The sequence below is a fragment of the Perca fluviatilis genome, chromosome 5 (genome assembly GCF_010015445.1).
Source record: "Perca fluviatilis chromosome 5, GENO_Pfluv_1.0, whole genome shotgun sequence".
Taxonomy (NCBI): domain Eukaryota; kingdom Metazoa; phylum Chordata; class Actinopteri; order Perciformes; family Percidae; genus Perca; species Perca fluviatilis.
The window spans coordinates 40,555,972-40,576,576 of NC_053116.1; the positions used below are offsets into that span (position 1 = coordinate 40,555,972).

The window sequence follows — 20,605 nt, forward strand, 5'->3', positions numbered from 1 at the left end:
TTCCCCCTTCTCATTCCCCCTGCTCTGGTGTTTCCACCCTCTCATTCCCCCTGCTCTGACGTTTCCCCCTCTCATTCCCCTTTGCTCTGGTGTGTTCCCCCTCTCATTCCCTTCTCTGGTGTTTCCCCCTCTCATTCCCCCTTGCTCTGGTGTTTCCCCCTCTCATTCCCCCTGCTCTGGTGTTTCCCCCCTCTCATTCCCCTGCTCTGGTGTTTCCCCTCTCATTCCCCCTTCTCTGGTGTTTCCCCCCTCTCATTCCCCCCGCTCTGGTGTTTCCCCTTTCATTCCCCCTTCTCTGGTGTTTCCCCCTCTCATTCCCCCTGCTCTGGTGTTTCCCCCTCTCATTCCCCCTTCTCTGGTGTTTCCCCCCTCTCATTCCCCACTGCTCTGACGTTTCCCCCCTCTCATTCCCCCTGCCCTGGCGTCATATATACTTTCTTCTCTTGTTCATACTTTTCTCAGATAGCTGGATTGTATTTGTAAATGTTTCTGGTGCGTTTTGTGTCAGATAGAAGCTGTGTTGATACATAATTAGTCCTAATTCTCCCTCAGAGTGTTACTCCTAGACTCTTTACTTCTGCACAAAGCTCATGTCATGTATCTGACCAAAGAAATGTAATGTGAGATGCAATGTTCATAATATATGTATACTGTATATATATATATATATATATATATATATATATATATATATATATACATAGTCAGCTGTATATATGTATATAGCTTTTAATGCTGGAAGGTGAATAAAGTTTATCTTCTTTTAATTTGCATTTAAGAGTCATTTGGTTGTTCTGTTTTAGTATAAAAGTATAAAATATGATTTACCTGCTTCAACATGGCCTCCATCACAGCAGGGTCAGTCAGATTCAGATTCTTCTTGTTCTCAAACTTCACTTTCATCATCACTTTGTTTGACACCACTTTGTAAAAATCAAAACAAACTTTATGAGTTCAAACATTTCTGTGTGGATAATAATCATCATCCTGTTCATTCCTCATCATCAGTTTAAACAATAGATTCAACACAAACTTATCATCTGCAGCTGATCACCACTGCATGCTAACTTTACTAACTATTCCATGGAAATGATCCACATCATCATGTTCACATTTACTCTCCACAACCTGATGTTTTCTCTTGTTTTTGTGTTATTCCCATGTGATGCTAAAGTAAACCTGAATCTAAATGTAAAAGCTGTTTGAATCCCGGGTTAGCACTCACCTGGACCGTAGCAAATGAACGCTCTCTCCATGTCACAGGGCCACTCCTCCCAGGCTCCTGATTGGCTGAAGTCTGCAGCCACACAAGTCTCGTTCCTGTTGTTGTAATCAGGTTGGCCGACCTTCCAGGATCTGAATGAGGAGTTACTTCCATCTGACCACTTCCAGGAGTCTCTGAAAAGGCCGATCCAGACATTGTTTCCTCCAGCCGCCTCCTTTACCTTCTGGTTCTCTGCCATGTTTCTCACACTGGGCAGGTCTGTGTGGTGAGCTCTGCAGTAGCTCTGGGCTTTAGTCCATGTCATACGGGTGTCGATGGAGACAAAAGTCACATCTGACCCTGAAAATGAAGCAGAGAGAAGTGTAGAGGCAGCGTAACATACAACCTCCCATCCATCCACATCTGTGATTCATGTCTTTATACTATAATAATATCTAAAATAAACCCACTGAGATATAAAGAACCACATCAATAAACTAATGAATAACGTTATGTCTTAACAGTCTCTCCACATTAATGAGAAATGTCCTTAAATCTACCAAACAATCTAAAAAACATGATTATATTGTTGATTTTCTGCATATGAATATTTCCTCAGGGTTATTAAACACATGTTCTGTTCATATTGTAAGATGTGTGCACGTGAACATGCACGAGTCAAATTTGACCCGTTCTCAAAGTTTCTTTAGCAGAAATATGGGTTTCTTTCAACCAAATTAACCAAAAATAACATGGGTGGTTCCCAATGACGCTCTTCGCATATTCGCATGTAATGATCACTACTTTCATTGAATTTTGGGTGTTTTAATTAATCTTATAGCATTTGTGGTCTTCCTTCCATTTGTGGTGCAATGGGGCGCTATTGCACTTTACAGCAGATGAACAGAGCAGAAGATCTACAGTACGTCATGTAATAGATCACATTATTGTGCTTTCCAGCACATGGAAATGCACCCAAACACACACACACACACACACACACACACATGGACAACAAATATGCACATGTACACGTGTGTGTGAGCGCACATGCATGCACACACACACACACACACACACACACACACACACACACACACACACACACACACACACACACACACACACACACACACACACACACACAAACAGATGAGACCTGCAATATATCACACTATTGTGCTGTCCTGACATACAAATGTACACAGACACACACATGCACAAACACACACACACAAACACACACCCACAAACACGCACACACACACACACACACACATATACATGGACAACAAATATGCACATGTACACGTGTGTGAGCGCACATGCATGCACATACACACAAACAGCTGAGACCTGCAATATATCACACTACTGTGCTGTCCTAACATACAAAATGTACACAGACACACACATGCACAAACACATGTGCGCGCACACACACACACACACACACATTCACTCTCATTCCTGCCGTCTTATTATCTGCTGCTCAGTCAGCTGTGAAGCTCTTTGAACGGCACTAACCTGTGTGAAAGCTGCTTTTCGTCAGAGTGACTGACTGATACTACAGAGGCCTGAATAATGAAAACAAAGAGGCAGAGAGAAGCAGAGAAGGGAGACTTCACTAGTTAATATTCTCACCTCTGACATCTGCGCACACTGGATACGTGCTGGTGTCACAACCGGAGTCATACCAGAATCCATCAGAACCCATCCCTGTGCAGACTTTATAACTGTATCCACCGTTTGGTTCTCCAACCCCCCATCGTCTGAACTCCGTCTCCCCGGGTTTGTAGAAACTTGGGTCTGACAGTGACCACCTCCAGCTGTCAGCATGAAGTCCTATCCAGGCTCTCTGAAAGCAATATTTGATTGTGATATGTAAGGGTTAATGCCCGATGAAGTGTCCATTGTCAGGTATTAATGGACGACGGCGAGGCGTGAAGTCCATTACTACCTGACAATGGACCCGTTTATACCATGGCCACTTGCCAAATAACATATTTTTAAAACATTAGTTCATATTTTAATCAGTTTTACAATCGAAATCTAAAGTTTATCCAAACAATAACTCTGTTTCCCTGGTTACGCCTGAGGGTTTGACTAATACCTGGAACAATCATTCCCATCCATCAGGTTCTTATGCAATGCAAACGTTGTTCTCTCCACCAGGAATTAGGAAGAACCTTAGATACGACTTGCCTCCCTTAGCAACCGGAGATATTTATATAGTCCGCTCAGCTGATAGAACCCTTCAGTTTAGCTACGAGCCAGAAAGCTAACGCTATGCTAGCAAGATCCAAAGTCAATAACATTGTGTACAGTTGGCAATCAGTAAAAATAATTTGACAGTATGTTGAACAACAAGACAAGCTAGCTATCAGCCATGTCATTGTCCCCAAAACAATAGAACGACTTTTACGAAGAATTTGATCCGCGATGTGTAACGTTGCTGTCGGCTGCAGCGGCGCAGCCTGAAGCAGCGAGCTGAGATATGTGAGATAACGTTATTCTCTGTGAAACTGAGTCAGTCCAGAGGGCCAGTAGAACTTATATATATATATATTTTATGTCTATGGTAGAACTTACTTCTTGCAGCCTGTGTGTTTTAGCGCCATCCTGTGGTGTTCAGAGGACGATTTGGAAATAATAAATCCACATTTCCTTTCTGATTTAATGTAGCGCATTAATTTAGAACAGTAAACAGTCAGTTTCACCGAACTCCTTTAGTAGGTGTCCTACATCACTTTTTAATGGACACCCTGCAGCCAATCAGAATCGAGTATTCACCCAGACCATGGTATAAAAAGAATTAGACTCTGCTCGAGCTTGTTGTTGAAGACCATATGTTTACCTAATCAGCCTCGGGGAAGAACCAGGACTAGGTGGAGTCTTGATACTATCAGTCTGATCCTCTACGACTCCTTCATTCTGTTACCCTCCTTTCTGATGTAGACATACACGCAGAGAGGTCATGTTGTTCAATTAGCTTCTCGAGAACATAGATCTCTGTTGTTGTAAAAACTGTTTTGTGATGTTTTAGCTTTATTTTACTACATTAGTTGTTTCTATGTTTCAATGTCAGTGTCACCCAGGACTAGTTGGAGGGAAATCCAGCTGGGAGGAGGTCTCGGGGAAGACCCAGGACTAGGTGGAGGCCCGTCCAGCTGGGAGGAGGCCTCTGGGAAGACCCAGGACTAGGTGGAGGGACGTCCAGCTGGGAGGAGGTCTCGGGGAAGACCCAGGACTAGGTGGAGGGACGTCCAGCTGAGAGGAGGTCTCGTGAAAGACCCAGGACTAGGTAGAGGCCCGTCCAGCTGGGAGGAGGCCTCTGGGAAGACCCAGGACTAGGTGGAGGGACGTCCAGCTGGGAGGAGGCCTCTGGGAAGACCCAGGACTAGGTGGAGGGACGTCCAGCTGAGAGGAGGTCTCGGAAAGACCCAGGACTAGGTGGAGGGACGTCCAGCTGGGAGGAGGTCTCGGGGAAGACCCAGGACTAGGTGGAGGGACGTCCAGCTGGGAGGAGGTCTCGGGGAAGACCCAGGACTAGGTGGAGGGACGTCCAGCTGAGAGGAGGTCTCGTGAAAGACCCAGGACTAGGTGGAGGCACGTCCAGCTGGGAGGAGGTCTCGGGGAAGACCCAGGACTAGGTGGAGGGACGTACAGCTGGGAAGAGGTCTAGAGGAAGACCCAGGACTTGGTGGAGGGACGTCCAGCTGGGAGGAGGTCTCGGGGAAGACCGAGGACTAGGTGGAGGGACATCCAGCTGGGAGGAGGCCTCGGGAAAGACCCAGGACTATGTGGAGGGACGTCCAGCTGGGAGGAGGTCTCGGGGAAGACCCAGGACTACGTGGAGCGACGTCCCCCTGGGAGGAGGTCTCGGGGAAGACCCAGGACTAGGTGGAGGGACGTCCAGCTGGGAGGTCTCGGGGAAAACCCAGGACTAGGTGGAGGCATGTCCAGCTGGGAGGAGGTCTAGGGGAAGACCCAGGACTTGGTGGAGGGACGTCCAGCTGGGAGGAGGCCTCGGGAAAGACCCAGGACTATATGGAGGGACGTCCAGCTGGGAGGAGGCCTCTGAGAAGACCCAGGACTAGGTGGAGGGACGTCCAGCTGGGAAGAGGTCTAGAGGAAGACCCAGGACTTGGTGGAGCGATGTCCCCTGGGAGGAGGTGGAAGGGAAGACCCAGGACTAGGTGGAGGGACGTCCAGCTGGGAGGAGGTCTTGGGGAAGACCAAGGACTAGGTGGAGGGACGTCCAGCTGGGAGGTCTCGGGGAAAACCCAGGACTAGGTGGAGGCATGTCCAGCTGGGAGGAGGTCTAGGGGAAGACCCAGGACTTGGTGGAGGGACGTCCAGCTGGGAGGAGGCCTCGGGGAAGACCCAGGACTATATGGAGGGACGTCCAGCTGGGAGGAGGCCTCTGAGAAGACCCAGGACTAGGTGGAGGGACGTCCAGCTGGGAAGAGGTCTAGAGGAAGACCCAGGACTTGGGGAGCACAATTTCCCCTGGGAGGAGGTGGAAGGGAAGACCCAGGACTAGGTGGAGGGACGTCCAGCTGGGAGGAGGTCTTGGGGAAGACCAAGGACTAGGTGGAGGGACGTCCAGCTGGGAGGTCTCGGGGAAAACCCAGGACTAGGTGGAGGCATGTCCAGCTGAGAGGAGGTTTAGGGGAAGACCCAGGACTTGGTGGAGGGATGTCCAGCTGGGAGGAGGCCTCGGGAAAGACCCAGGACTATATGGAGGGACGTCCAGCTGGGAGGAGGTGGAGGGGAAGACCCAGGACTAGGTGGAGGGACGTCCAGCTGGGAGGAGGTCTTGGGGAAGACCAAGGACTAGGTGGAGGGACGTCCCCCTCGGAGGAGGTGGAGGGGAAGACCCAGGACTAGGTGGAGGGACGTCCAGCTGGGAGGAGGTCTTGGGGAAGACCAAGGACTAGGTGGAGGGACGTCCCCCTCGGAGGAGGTGGAGGGGAAGACCCAGGACTAGGTGGAGGGACGTCCAGCTGGGAGGAGGTCTTGGGGAAGACCAAGGACTAGGTGGAGGGACGTCCAGCTGGGAGGTCTCGGGGAAAACCCAGGACTAGGTGTAGGCATGTCCCGTTGGGAGAAGGTCTCGGGGAAGACCCAGGACTAGGTGGAGGCACGTCCAGCTAGCAGGAGTCCTCAGGGAAGACCCAGGACTAGGTGGAGGCACGTCCAGCTGGGAGGAGGCCTCGGGGAAGACCCAGGACTAGGTGGAGGGACGTCCAGCTGGAAAGAGGCCTCGGGGAAGACCCAGGACTAGGTTGAGGCACGTCCCGCTGGGAGGAGGTCTCGGGGAAGACCCAGGACTAGGTGGATGGACGTCCAGCTGGGAGGAGGCCTTGGGGAAGACCCAGGACTAGGTGGAGGGATGTCCAGCTGGGAGGAGGCCTCGGGGAAGACCCAGGACTAGGTGGAGGGATGTCCAGCTGGGAGGAGGCCTTGGGGAAGACCCAGGACTAGGTGGAGGGATGTCCAGCTGGGAGGAGGCCTTGGGGAAGACCCAGGACTAGGTGGAGGGATGTCCAGCTGGGAGGAGGCCTTGGGGAAGACCCAGGACTAGGTGGAGGGATGTCCAGCTGGGAGGAGGCCTCGGGGAAGACCCAGGACTAGGTGGAGGGACTATATCTCCAACCTGGCCTGGGAACGCCTCTTTATCCCCCAGTCAGAGCTGGTTAATGTGGCTTGGGAAAGGGAAGTTTTGGGGTCTCCTGCTGGAGCTGCTGCCCCCCATGACCCGAACCCAGATAAGTGGACGAAGATGGATGGATTTCAGACTTCTACTCTACTACATTTTAAAGATGAATATTCTACTTTTTACTGCTCTACATTTAGTTATTAGTTCCTATGGAGGGTTTCAAACCTTGTGTCAGAAAGACTTTGAGATGAAAGAGAGAAAAGAGAACTCACAGAGCTGTTCTTGGAGTAGAACATTTTGCTTAAATCTGCCGTGTTGTTCAGGATCTTCATAACCTCCATGCTGTCTACAGTGACCAGGTCTGTGTGTTTCTCTCTGCAGTATCTTTGGGCTTCAGTAAAGTTCTTCCTGTCATAAACAAAATAGTACTGACGTCCAGCAGCTGATGAGACAGCACTCAGCCCTGTAGGGACACACACATATAGAGCAGATTTAATATTTTATACTATATTAATACACCATTTCATATTTCAGTTCCACCAACAGCGTCTGCTTTCAGATTATCTAAATGTTATTAAATGTTGATCCAACGAGAAAACTTCCTTCAATTAAATGGAAACAAAACTAATGTAAATACACTGAACAAAATTATAAACCCAGCACTTTTGTTTTTGCCTCCATTTTCATGAGCTGAACTCAAAGATCTAAGAGTTTTTCTGTGTACAGAAAAGGCCTATTTCTCTAAAACATTGTTCACAAATCTGTCTATATCTGTTATTGAGCACTTCTCCTTTGCTGAGATAATCCATCCACCTCACAGGTGTGGCATATCAAAATGATGATTAGACAGCAGGATTACTGCACAGGTGTGCCTTAGGCTGGACACAATAAAAGGCCACTCTAAAATGTGCTGTACTGTATATAATGGCGTTTTTCCATTACATGGTACCTGCTCGACTCGACTCGACTCGCCTCGACTCTACTCGACTCTACTCGCCTCGACGCGCTGTGCGTCCGTTTTCCATTGCAGACTCTAGTACCACCTCAGCGTGGCTGGTCGGCATTGCGACTGCCGTGGGCGTGGCTTAGTAGCGTTGGCTTTTCCCCGACTCATTTCCTGGTTCTTCGTCTCCATAAACAACATGATATCAAAGAGATAGTTAACGTTTACTGCTCCAGATTTCCCACCGTGGTCAGAAAGAACAGGGGAGACACTTTGTTTCTCTCACATATATATGACTCTAGAGTCGCTACTCGCTGCGGAGATAATCGCCGTCACTCTCTCACTTCTCCCTCGCTCACCAGCTCCCCACACACACACATCACACATGCACACACACACACACACACACACACACACACACACACACACACACACACACACACACACACACACACCAGCGAAAAAGTATAACCATCAGGCCAATTGTATGCTACAGAGAAAGCTCTGCGTGGAGCCTCCGGCAGCAAAAAAACACCGCTGGCTAAACTATTTAAAAATGCCGTCTGTCGCTAGCAATGCAGTGATCAGTGATGATTCTTTCCGACCAATCAGCAGCCTGCAGGTTTTCACGTCACCGTTTCGGCTCGCCTCAGCTCGCTAGGAACCTCGACTGAGGTGGTACTAAAAAAAGTACCTGTTAGCAGGTACCAGGTACTTTTTTTTGTAATGGAAAACCAAAAAAGGTGAGTAGAGTCGAGGCGAGTCGAGCCGGTACCATGTGATGGAAAAGCGCCGTGATACTGTATCTCTCTCTCTCTCTCTCTGTATGTTTGTGTGTGTGTCTGTGAGTGCCTCTGTGTGTGTGTGTGTGTGTGTGTGTGTGTGTGTGTGTGTGTGTGTGTGTGTGTGTGACTGTGTGCCTGTGTGTGTGTCTGTGTGACTGTGTGCTTCTGTGTGTGTGTTTGTATGTGTCTATGTGTGTGTGTGTGTGTGTCTGTGAGTGTGTGTGTGTTCATGTGTCTGTATGTATGTGTTTCTGTAGTTATGATGGCTAAGTTTAGGGTAAGTTGCCAGGGAATGCATTATGTAAATGATGGATCCCCACAAAGATAGTGCCACAAACCTGTATTGTGTGTGTGTGTCTGTGTCTGTGTATGTGTGTGTGTGTGTCTGTGAGTGCCTCTGTGTGTGTGTGTTTGTGTGTATGTGTGTGTGTATGTGTGTGCCTCTGTGTGTGTGTGTGTCTGTGTGCCACTGTGTGTGTTTGTTTGTGTGTATGTTTGTGTGTGTGTGTGTGTTTTTTTTAAAGGTTTATTTAGATAGGGACAGATACAAAAAAACATAAACTTCAACAGTCATCTGATGTATGTATCATAGTGTTTTAGCCGAAGCTAATTCTCGACACTTGTCCCTAGTGTGTGTGTGTGCGTGGGTGTGTGTGTGTGTATGTGTGTGTGTGTGTCTGTGAGGGCCTCTGTGTGTGTGCGTGTGTGTGTGTGTGTGTCTGTGTGTCTTTGTGTGTGTGTGTTTGTCTGTGTATGTGTGTGTGTGTCTGTGAGGGTCTCTGTGTGTGTGTGTGTGTGTGTGTTTCTGTGTGTTTGTGTGTGTGTGCGCCTGTGTGTGTGTGTGTGGGCGTCTGTATGTGTGTGTGTGTGTGTGTGTCTGTGGGGCCTCTGTGTGTGTGTGTTTTGTGTGTGTGTCTGTGTGTCTGTGTGTGTGTGTGTTTGTCTGTGTGTGCCTCTGTGTGTGTGTGTGTGTGTTTGTGTGTATGTTTGTGTGTGTGTGTGTGTGTCTGTGTATGTGTGTGTGTGTGTGTGTCGGTGCCTCTGTGTGTGTGTGTCGTGTGCGGCTGTGTGGTGTGTGTGTGTGTGTGTGTCTTGCTGGTGTTCAGGTGTAACAGCTGATATATTATTCTAATCAAATCTTTCCTTTTCTTTTTAAATTAGTTGGAGAATCCCTGACTCTACTCACTAATTAATGCAAACAATCATTTTACATTAAAGTTAGACTGTACATACACACAGAGACATGTTTTATACAACTACTACATAATATACACACAGGGACATGTTTTATACAACTACTACATAATATACACACAGGGACATGTTTTATACAACTACTACATAATATACACACAGGGACATGTTTTATACAACTACTACATAATATACACACAGGGACATGTTTTATACAACTACTACATAATATACATAATATATAGAAACTACAGAAGAGGATTAGGGCCACATCATCATTTGATTTGACTTCTGAGATTAAAGTCAGAACGCAAACATTTATAATTCACATGTGGCCCTAATCCTCTTCGGTACATAAACATGTGAATAACTATTATTATTATTAAATCTATATGAAGCCTTACCTGCCCCAGCGATGATGATGATGGTCAGAAGAAGTCTCTCCATCCTCGTCTCTCCTCTGGTCCTCTCCGTCTGGGTCTGACTGCAGATGAGCAGCTGGTGAACTGACTTTCTCCGTTATTCATTAACCTCCTTACTGCTCTCTCATGCAAAGATGTTCCCGGGAAAAATCATTTTCCTATCAAGTTTATAGGCCAACATGACGTGTGTACATGTTTGCTTATTCTGAACTGAATAGAGTTTATTCATTTCTATTTTTGACGTTTGTTTTTATGGTTCCAACATGACGAGGCGTCCTCATGTCTGACTGCAGCCACACGAAGCTGAGAAAACATGTGATGGAGGAGTAGTAGTTTCTTCTTCTTTTTTTTTTTTTTTTTACATATTTTTGTATTTTCTTTGTCGCATTTTTCTGATGTTTTTTTTACATTTTAGCTTTTTTGACATATTTTTTTTACTTTTTTCACTCAGGAGAAGCAACTAAGATACTTTTATTTGACTTAACTCTTGTGTTGTTTTCAAAAACTGATGGATTTTTTCTCTTTTTTCGACACTTTTGTCATTTTATTCAATGTTTTTTTTAGCGCTTTTTTGACGTTTAGCGCTCTTTTTTCACTACCATGTATAAACACCACCAACACCAACTCATAACTAGTTTTCCACCTATTATTAATTATTTTTGGAATTCATGGTCAATACAAAATCTCATTTATAGGAAATTATACTTGACTCTTGAGTTAAAAAAGCTGAAATTATGAATTATTTAGACTAATATTAAAGGGGTGATAGAATGATTATATAGGGTAATTCACACTGTTCCTTAAGGTCTCCTAATGGGGTATGTAACATTGGTTGGGCTGAAAATGGCCTGGTTGATATTTTATTGGTCCTTATGCATCCCTGTGTTTTGGCCCTATTTGTAACAAGAGCTTTTCTTCCAAATATGGTATGGTCATGAATATTTAGATGAGCTGCGCGTTGATTGGTTGAGCGACTTGCCATACGCAGACATTAGAGACGCGCGCTGATTGGTTGAGCGAATCCCCAATACACATACATTAGAGACGCGACAGAATCTCATATTCCAGACACTGCAATGTTTCATTACCAAATTCACTTCTGAGACTTTTTGTGCGAGAAATCAACTATATAAAGCTGAAATATGGGCCGTTTTACATAGATTGATGGCTAATTGCAAATTTGGTAAGACGTTCGGACTTTAGGAGCTCCACACAGTCTGACGAAAGCGGCAGCCCGCTGGGCTCCATACCCACCCTTTGTGGAACTTACACAACCGGGCTCCGCGGCAGCTGCCGCTATAATATAACTATAATATATTTACGGTTTGAATTTCGTCACGCCACTTATATAACATCATTCCCCAATGTCTTATAAAGCTAACCGTTGTGTCAGATTTGATTTTAAGGCATTTTTATGAACGCGGGTAGCCTTTTGTAGCGAGCAGCTGCTTGCTATATGTCCCATTCATTACAATGGGGAAATACCGCAGCTAGCTAGCTACACTGTCTCCATAACTAAATTATATTTACAGTTTGAATTTCGTCACGCCACTTATATAACATCATTCCCCAATGTCTTATAAAGCTAACCGTTCTGTCCGATTTGATTTTAAGGCATTTTTATGAACGCAAGGCGTCTTTGTAGGACGAACAGCTGCTTGCTATATGTCCCATTCATTACAATGGGGAAATTCAATTCAATTCAATTCAATTTTATTTATAGTATCAAATCATAACATAAGTTATCTCGAGACACTTTACAGATAGAGTAGGTCTAGACCACACTCTATAATTTACAAAGCCCCGACAATTCCAACAGTTCCAGTAATTCCCTCAAGAGCAAGCAGTGCGACAGTGGCGAGGAAAAACTCCCTCTTGGGAAGAAACCTGGGACAGACCCAGGCTCTTGGTAGGCGGTGTCTGACGAGCCGGTTGGGGGTGTGATGAACAGTGGCGATAGTAGTCACATTAATAATGGAACAGTGACTGGATGTAGCGGGAAGCTGCAGGGTTCAGCAGGACGCAGCATGACATTGCAGGGCATCGCTGAGCTCAGCAGGGAGTGCAGCAGGACCACGGCGACAGCTGCAACCAGGATCTTGGTGCCAACGTTCTCCAAGGAAATACGCTGGGGGAAAAAAAAAGCATAAGGACTCCGGGGAGTAAACTCCCCAGAAGCTAGGATTAGTAACAAGCATTTCTGGGACGGGCTGCACACAAATAGTAATAGTAATAGTAATAGTAATAGTAACAGTAATAGTAACAGTAATAGAAAGGGAGAGGAGAGAGCAGCTCAGAGTGTCAAAGGAAGGAAGTCCCCCGGCAGTCTAGAACTATAACAGCGTAACTATAACAGGTAACTAAGAGAGACAGGTCATAAGGAGAGGTAGCTTTTTCGGGCTTAGAACTCTCCCCCTGCCGGATCTGGCTTGGCTGGCCTGCCTCCCTCTACTTTGTTATGTATTATTAATCTAACAATTATGAAGAGAAGCAGTTGGGCCAGTTAGGTGAACACTGCAACTCCTCACTCCCTAACTATAAGCTTTATCAAATAGGAGAGTTTTAAGTTCATTCTTGAATGAGGTGACATTTTCTGCCCCCCAACCCAGATCGGAGCTGGTTCCATAGGAGAGGAGCCTGATAACTGAAGGCCTGACCTCCCATTCTACTTTTAGAGACTCTAGGTACCACCAGTAACTCTGCATTCTGGGAGCGCAGTGCTCTAGTGGGACAATAGGGTATTAGGAGCTCTTCTAGATATGATGGTGCTAGACCATTTAGAGCTTTGTAGGTCAAGAGAAGGACTTTGAACTCAATCCTGGATTCAACAGGAAGCCAATGCCGAGAAGCTAATACAGGAGAAATATGATCTCTTTTCTTAGTTCTTGTGAGAACACGCGCTGCAGCATTCTGGATCAGCTGGAGAGTCTTAAGAGACTTATTTGAGCAACCTGACAGTAGGGAATTACAATAGTCCAGCCTGGAAGTAACAAATGCATGGACTAGTTTTTCAGCGTCTGTGACGGGGCGCATAGCTGCTGTCACGGTAGCGATGCGCTACCTGTTTTGATCTCAAAGACGGAGTGAAGAAGTTGCTTGTAGATGTTTGTTTGACTGTCTATGTTCGGTTTGTATACTGGTTTTATATAATTTGTCATTCATCGTATTCTCCATATTAATCCCGTAGTTGTGTGCACATGTTTAACATCTAATACTGCGGTGATTTGTTATTTAGGCCTAGTTATATTCATCTATACATTGTTTATTGTTTAAGACCGTACGGATTGTCACAAACTACACTTGTCATAATAATCAAGCGACCATGTATTTATTAACTATGTATATTTATTGAGTTTAGAAGTCTTGTGACGTATTTATGAGGACGTAAGTCTGCTGTCAAATGTTTAGCTTTATAGCTTTATGTATTTTTGCTGTATTAAGCCATTACGGCCTACTCACCTGAGCCACCCCTGTGTTTTATAGGTTGGTATGTTCCAATTTGAGGGGTGGCGTCAGGCTATTTAGAGAGGCCGTAGTATTTGCTCGGGAGAGAGCTGAAGCGCGCACTGAGGAAGTAAGACCTACGTCTGTGGTATATCCTCATTGCTGAGACTTGAATTAAGGTCCATTTTTATACAATTGTTTATCTGATTGTTTGCCCGTTATTACTTGTAAGTCAAGTTTAATTTGTTTGTCTTGAAAGTGCTTTTTAGTTACTTTCCTTAATTTAGTTAATTGTTTCCATTATTATTTTTTTTGCCTGTGGGCCTTAATAGGGTCCTTTATAATAAAAACCCATCATTTTTCATATCACCTTTGCCTCAACCGGAGTGATTAATACCTGCTCAAGGCTACTCACCGCATCTACCTTCAACAACGTCGTTTTGAGACAGGATATTCCTAATTTTGGCAATGTTACGAAGATGAAAAAAGGCTGTTCTTGAGGTTTGTTTTAGATTGGCATTAAAGGATATATCCTGATCAAAGATAACTCCTAAATTTCTAACAGTGGTGCTGGAGGCCAGGGCAACACCATCCAGAGTAGCTATATCTTTAGATAATGAAGTTCGGAGGTGTTTAGGGCCCAGCACAATAACTTCAGTTTTGTTAGGGTTTAACATCAGAAAATTATAGGTCATCCAGGATTTTATATTTGCGAAATGCACCTGCTTAAATTTGTTAAGTCTGCTTTTCTGTTTGTGATAAGTATGAAGTTAAAAGGGTCATCCCGCATAACATTGAAAGTTAATTGAGTGTTTTCTAATAATATTGCCTAGAGGAAGCATATATAAGGAGAATATAATTGGTCCAAGCACTGAGCCTTGAGGAACCCCATGGCTAACTTTAGCGTACTTGGAGGATTTATCATAAACATTCACAAATTGAGATCGATCAGAGAAATAGGACCTAAACCAACTCAGAGCAATTCCTTTAATGCCAACCAAGTGTTCCAATCTCTGTAACAGGATTGAATGGTCAATAGTGCCGAATGCAGCACTAAGATCTAGTAAAACAAGAATGGAGACAAGACCTTTGTCTGCAGCAGTTAAAAGGTCGTTAGTAATTTTCACCAGTGCCGTCTCTGTGCTATGATGCTTTCTAAATCCTGATTGAAAGTCATCAAATAAACTATTGCTATGTAGAAAATCACATAACTGATTAGCAACCACCTTCTCAAGGATCTTGGATAGAAAGGGAAGGTTAGATATAGGTCTATAGTTTGCTAAGACCTCAGGATCCAGGGTGGGTTTTTTCAGAAGAGGTTTTATCACAGCTACTTTAAATGACAGTGGTACATAACCTGTTAATAGAGACATATTGATCATATCTAATAATGAGGTGTTAACCACAGGTAATGCTTCTTTGAGTAGTCTCGTTGGGATGGGGTCTAAGAGACAGGTAGATGGCTTAGCTGAGGATATCTTTAACATTAATTGTTGAAGGTCTATAGGATAAAAGCAGTCTAAGTATATGTCGAGACTAGTCTTTATTTCTAGCGACTCTGCGTTTAAAGGTGAACCGTTAGAAGTTGAGTGTAAAAGGTGATGAATTTTATCTCTAATTGTTGTAATTTTATCATTAAAGAAGCTCATGAAGTCATCACTACTCAGAGCTAGAGGAATAGATGGCTCAGTAGAGCTGTGACTGTCTGTCAGCCTGGCTACAGTGCTGAAAAGAAACCTTGGGTTGTTCTTGTTTTCTTCTATTAGTGATGAGTAATAGTCTGATCTGGCCTTTCTTAGGGCCTTCCTATAGGTTTTGAGACTTTCTTGCCAATCCAAACGGGATTCTTCCACTTTGGTGGAACGCCACTTACATTCGAGGTTTCGCGAGATTTGTTTTAATTTGCGAGTTTGGGAGTTATACCAAGGTGCAAGTTTCCTTTGCTTCATCATCTTCTTTTTCAGGGGAGCAACGGAGTCTAAGGTCGTCCGTAGGCATGTCGTAACACCGTCTACAAATGCATCAATTTGAGAGGGACTGAGGTTAACATAGAGGTCCTCTGTTATGCTAAGGCATGACATAGAGTCGAATGCTGTTGGAATATCTTCTTTAAATTTAGCTATAGCACTGTCAGATAGGCATCTGGTGTAGGAGCTTTTATCTAATTTAATATAATCAGGTAGTAAGAATTCGAAGTGATTAAAGAATGATCTGATAATACCAAATTCTGCGAAAATATAATTAAATCCTCAATTTCAATACCATATGCCAGCACAAGGTCGAGGGTGTGGTTAAAACAGTACGCCTTTGTGCACACTCTGACTGAAACCGATTGAATCCAGTAATGAGTTGAAAGCAGTACTAAGGCTGTCATTGTCAATGTCCACATGGATATTAAAATCACCTACAAGAAGTACTTGGTCTGATTTAAGGACTAAACATGATAAAAACTCTGAGAATTCAGATAAAAATTCAGAATAATGGACCTGGAGCCCTGTAAATAACAACGAATATAATTGGCTGTAATGTTTTCCATTTTGGATGTTGAAGATTAAGAACAAGACTTTCAAATGAGTTATAATGTAATTTAGGTTTAGGAGTAATTAACAGGCTTGCATCAAAGATGGCTGCAACTCCCCCTCCTCGGCCTGAGCCTCTAGGAATTTGAGTATTAATATGACTGGGAGGAGTGGCTTCATTTAGACTAACATAGTCTTCATGGCCCAGCCAAGTTTCAGTAAGACAAAATAAATCAATGTTATTATCTGATATCAACTCGTTTATAATACCGCAGCTTGCTCAATTTCGCATAACTAAAGTATATTTACAGTTTGAATTTCGTCACGGCATGAATATTACAGGTTCCTCAAGGTCTTACAAAGCTTAGCTAACACTTGTCCGATTTCGGATTTCAATTGAATGTATTTTTGTGAATGTCAGAGTTAGGAGGAGGCTAGCTAGCTCTCATTGATGGACTCCATCTCACCGCGGCTCTATCAATGAGACTCGCGGACAAGAGGCTTTATTTCCCCGATTGTTTGTTTAAATAACTCAACACACATACCCATTATAAGATTAACTGGAGCCTGCGGGCTGCGGTAAAAGACTGCAGGCGTAACAAGCTCGCTGACACTGCGGTCAGGGCGGCGATGTATATATGGTTGATTTCTTGCATAAAAAAGTTTCAGAAGTGAATTTTGTAATGGAATAGCAGAGATCTGCGTGACCTAGCTAGATTCAGAAGACTACCTGATCTCAGGTCAGTTGTGTAGCCTATGTAATGTTTGGGCGTGACCGTTCTCTTAATACACCCATGGGCTGACAAAGGTTCCGGTTTTTGGGAGGTTGATGTCAACTTCCAGCTTTGTTGAGATTCGCCCGTTTTCAGCGGCAGTTTCAAAATATGAGATTTTCATAGTAAAGGGGTGTCAGTGGGACTTTGAGCTTCTATGTATGTCCTATTTACCCACCGAACTGTCGTTATTCAACTATGACAGGATAAAATCGGTTTTGCATTCTATCACCCCTTTAAAGGAAAGATAATCACAGAAGGGTCAACGTTCAGTTTGGAGACGGTCTTAAAACATTTCAGATTTTTTTCATATGCTTAAAGTGATGGTTCCGAGTAATTCACCCTAGGGTCCTTTGCACCATGACCTCGAGCCAAACACCCCCCAGAAGCTTTTTTCACCTGGGTCTAACATTGGGCGAGTTAGCGTAGAGTAGCGTTAGCCGCTGAATAGCTTAGCGCGGGGCTAATGGACCCAGTGATGTATCTTGTAAGTTACCCCACTAATAATGCCCGAAATGATACCAAAGGTCTACACTAGTATATATAGGTTATGCTCTCATAAAACGATGGATTGGAAAGTTTGTAAGTACACCAGAAGTTTATGTAAATAACACTTGCCTGCTGGCTTCTGCTCTCTGCTGTTGTTGTTGCTGCTGTAAGACGAGTGCTTAGGGACATCTACAAATTACAACACCTCTATATATGGGCGCACGCTCTACCAGCTGAGCTAACCGGGCTCAGAGGACAGACGTCTTCCCTCCGCACACAGTCACCCAGGCTGCATTTGCATCATATCACCATCCACAGCAACAAGTGCACACACACACACACACACACACACACACACACATGCACGTACACACACACACACACAAACATACACAGACACACACACAGACATACACAGACACACACATACAGACCCCCCCCCACACACACACACACACACACACATACATGCACATGTACACACACACACACACACACAGACACACACACACAGACACACACATGCACACACACACACAGACACACACACACACACAGACCCCCCCCCTCCCACACACACACACACACACACAGAGACACACATGTATGTTACCACAGCTTTCACTACTCACGGTTCAACAATGAGGGGAAAGTTAAACGCCACTTTGGGCGAGTAAATAGAACAGCCCAGCGGCCCGTTGGGGCGTCATCGTGTCATCATCATTTCATCTGAACGTGCTCTTATACAGTTTATTAAATGGTTGATAGAATGATTATATAGGGTATTTCACACTGTTTCTTATGGTCTCCTAATGGGGTATGTAACATTGGTTGGGCTGAAAATGGCCTGGTTGATATTTTATTGGCCCTTATGCATCCCTGTGTTTTGGCCCTATTTGTAACAAGAGCTTTTCTTCCAAATATGGTATGGTCATGAACATTTAGATGAGCTGTGCGCTGATTGGTTGAGCCTTATCCCCGTACACAAACGTAGAAATGCGCACTGATTGGTTGAGCGAATCGCCAATACACACACATTAGAAACGCGACAGAATCTCAGACACTGCAATGTTTCCTTACCAAATTCACTTCTAAGACTTTTTTATGCGAGAAATCAACTATGTAAAGCTCAAATATGGGCCGTTTTACGAAAATGGATGGCTAATTGCAAATTTGGTAAAACTGTGTGTCGGAGTTCAGCTGCCTGTGTTGCTGCCTCGCCGCCTGGCCTGCCTTCCTCCACAGACCCCGGCCTGATGTGATATCGATTGAGCTCCGGCTGCTGCAGCCCACAGCACCTCATACCCGCGCAAAGTCACCGTTTGGACTAATGGACTAGCTCCAAACACCGTGCCCTGACAGAGCTCCAGGGCCTGCAACTCCTCTCTTCCTGCTAGCTAAATGGCCCGTTGTGTGAGAGTGAGAGCGCGGTCAGCGAGCTTGTTACACCAGCAATCTCTTACCACATGTTACACACATGTCACGCCACTTAGCTATACAACATACCTAAAGGTCTTATAAAGCTAACAACGGTGTCCGATTTCAAGTTAATGAATATTTGTGAACTGTAAGGGTTTCATTAGCTGCGACTGTCCCTTTAATCTTAGCTGTATGTAGCTACAAATCACGGATAGTTAGCTTCATTTTTGGTCGTAATTCGAGTATATTTACAGTTTGAATTTCGTCAAGCCACTTATACAACATCTAACTCAGTGGTTCTCAACCTTTTTTGTGCCAGCACCCCCCTATCCATTATCCAGGTCCCTAACGCCCCCCATCAAATATTATGTAGGCTAAATGCCCCGAATATTAATGATTACGCCCCAATATAGGCCTATTATTGTTGTTACTATTGTTATCAAAAATAATAAAAAAATCAAATCATTGAATGACAACACATGTATTAGTTTCCCAGGTATCAAAAAGCCATGTGAATAGAAATTATATATATTTACAGGTTTTAAAGAAAAATGCAACCATTTGACATTCAAATTAAATAACAGCAGCCAATCAGAACGACTAGATATGTAACATTCAAACTATAAATAGGTATTATCAAAAGGCCTGCTGCATGGTGTGAACCTCAGCACCTTTATAAGATGACTATAATTTGAATGTCCTTTTTTGTTTGTGAAGTGACCTTGGGTGTCATGAAATGAGCTTTAAATAAAATGTATTATGCTTATTATTATTATTATTATTACAAACACTAACAGTAGCCAATCAGAAACAGCTAGCAATTTAACATTCAAATCTATTTTTCATTCAAATCTAAAATCGAACTGTTCCAACAAGTATTTTGGTGATGACAAACGACTTGAAGAACGACACCTACTGCCGAATGGAAATAAGTTTACAACCTTTGAAAGTTAGTGAGAGGCGTTTTTTAATGCTTAGAAGAGTCTAGCTATGTTTGCTATCGCCTGTCTTGGGAGTAAACGCAACCCCACATCGCGCTGTGTTTTGTGGAGGTGTGAGAGTCCCGTACAGTAAACAGTGACATCACTGCCTCTATCTCTTTTCTTTCTCTCTTTCTCCGTGAAATGAAGCTGCTTTCAGGTACAGTAGGAAACGTGTTTAATAAACCATCTGATGAAAAAGTGTTACGGTTAAATATAAAGTCTACTTGTTCTACATTGGGAGGGGAGGGGGTGTACAGAAAACAACAGGACGCCGCGACGATTGTTTTTTTTTTTTATCTGAACGCAGCTTCACGTAGTAGCTGCGGAGCTCATTTAAGACGATGCTCTGACGTCCCGTTTCCATGAAGGCAGCACAGAGCTGCGCCAAACAAAGCTGACAGAAGCACAGAGAAGTTAGGATACCCGTCTGGTCCAGTCGCAGTGCTGTAAACTGGCAGCTTTTAATGTTGCAGACTACTTATTCTTTAGTAGTTTAAGTGTAAACATGTATTGTTATTGTGAATCTTTGGTTTAAACTAGCTTTCAAACAAACGCCCCCCAAGGGCACCTCAACGCCCCCCTTTCCAAAATATTGCTTCCAACGCCCCCCATCATCTTCTGAACGCCCCCTGGGGGGCGGTACCGCCCCCGTTGAGAAACACTGATCTAACTAAATGTTTTATTAAGCTAACAACGATGTCCGATTTCAAGTTAATGAATATTTGTGAGCTGTAAGGGTTTCGTTAGCTGCGACTGTCCCATCAA

General features: G+C 44.4%; 1 protein-coding gene across 1 annotated transcript in view; it reads right to left on the bottom strand.

The window, feature by feature from the left end:
• Nucleotides 1-10,523, bottom strand: part of LOC120559070 (macrophage mannose receptor 1-like) — a 30,423-nt gene extending 19,900 nt beyond the window's left edge. Inside the window, exons 1-5 of the mRNA XM_039800490.1 lie at nt 10,196-10,523; nt 7,142-7,332; nt 2,849-3,062; nt 1,226-1,564; nt 829-923 (exon numbers count right to left, since the gene is read on the bottom strand). Of these exons, the coding sequence (XP_039656424.1) occupies nt 829-923; nt 1,226-1,564; nt 2,849-3,062; nt 7,142-7,332; nt 10,196-10,238 (882 nt within the window). The 5' untranslated portion in view covers nt 10,239-10,523. The remainder of the gene's footprint in view (nt 1-828; nt 924-1,225; nt 1,565-2,848; nt 3,063-7,141; nt 7,333-10,195) is intronic.
• Nucleotides 10,524-20,605: the final 10,082 nt, after the last annotated feature.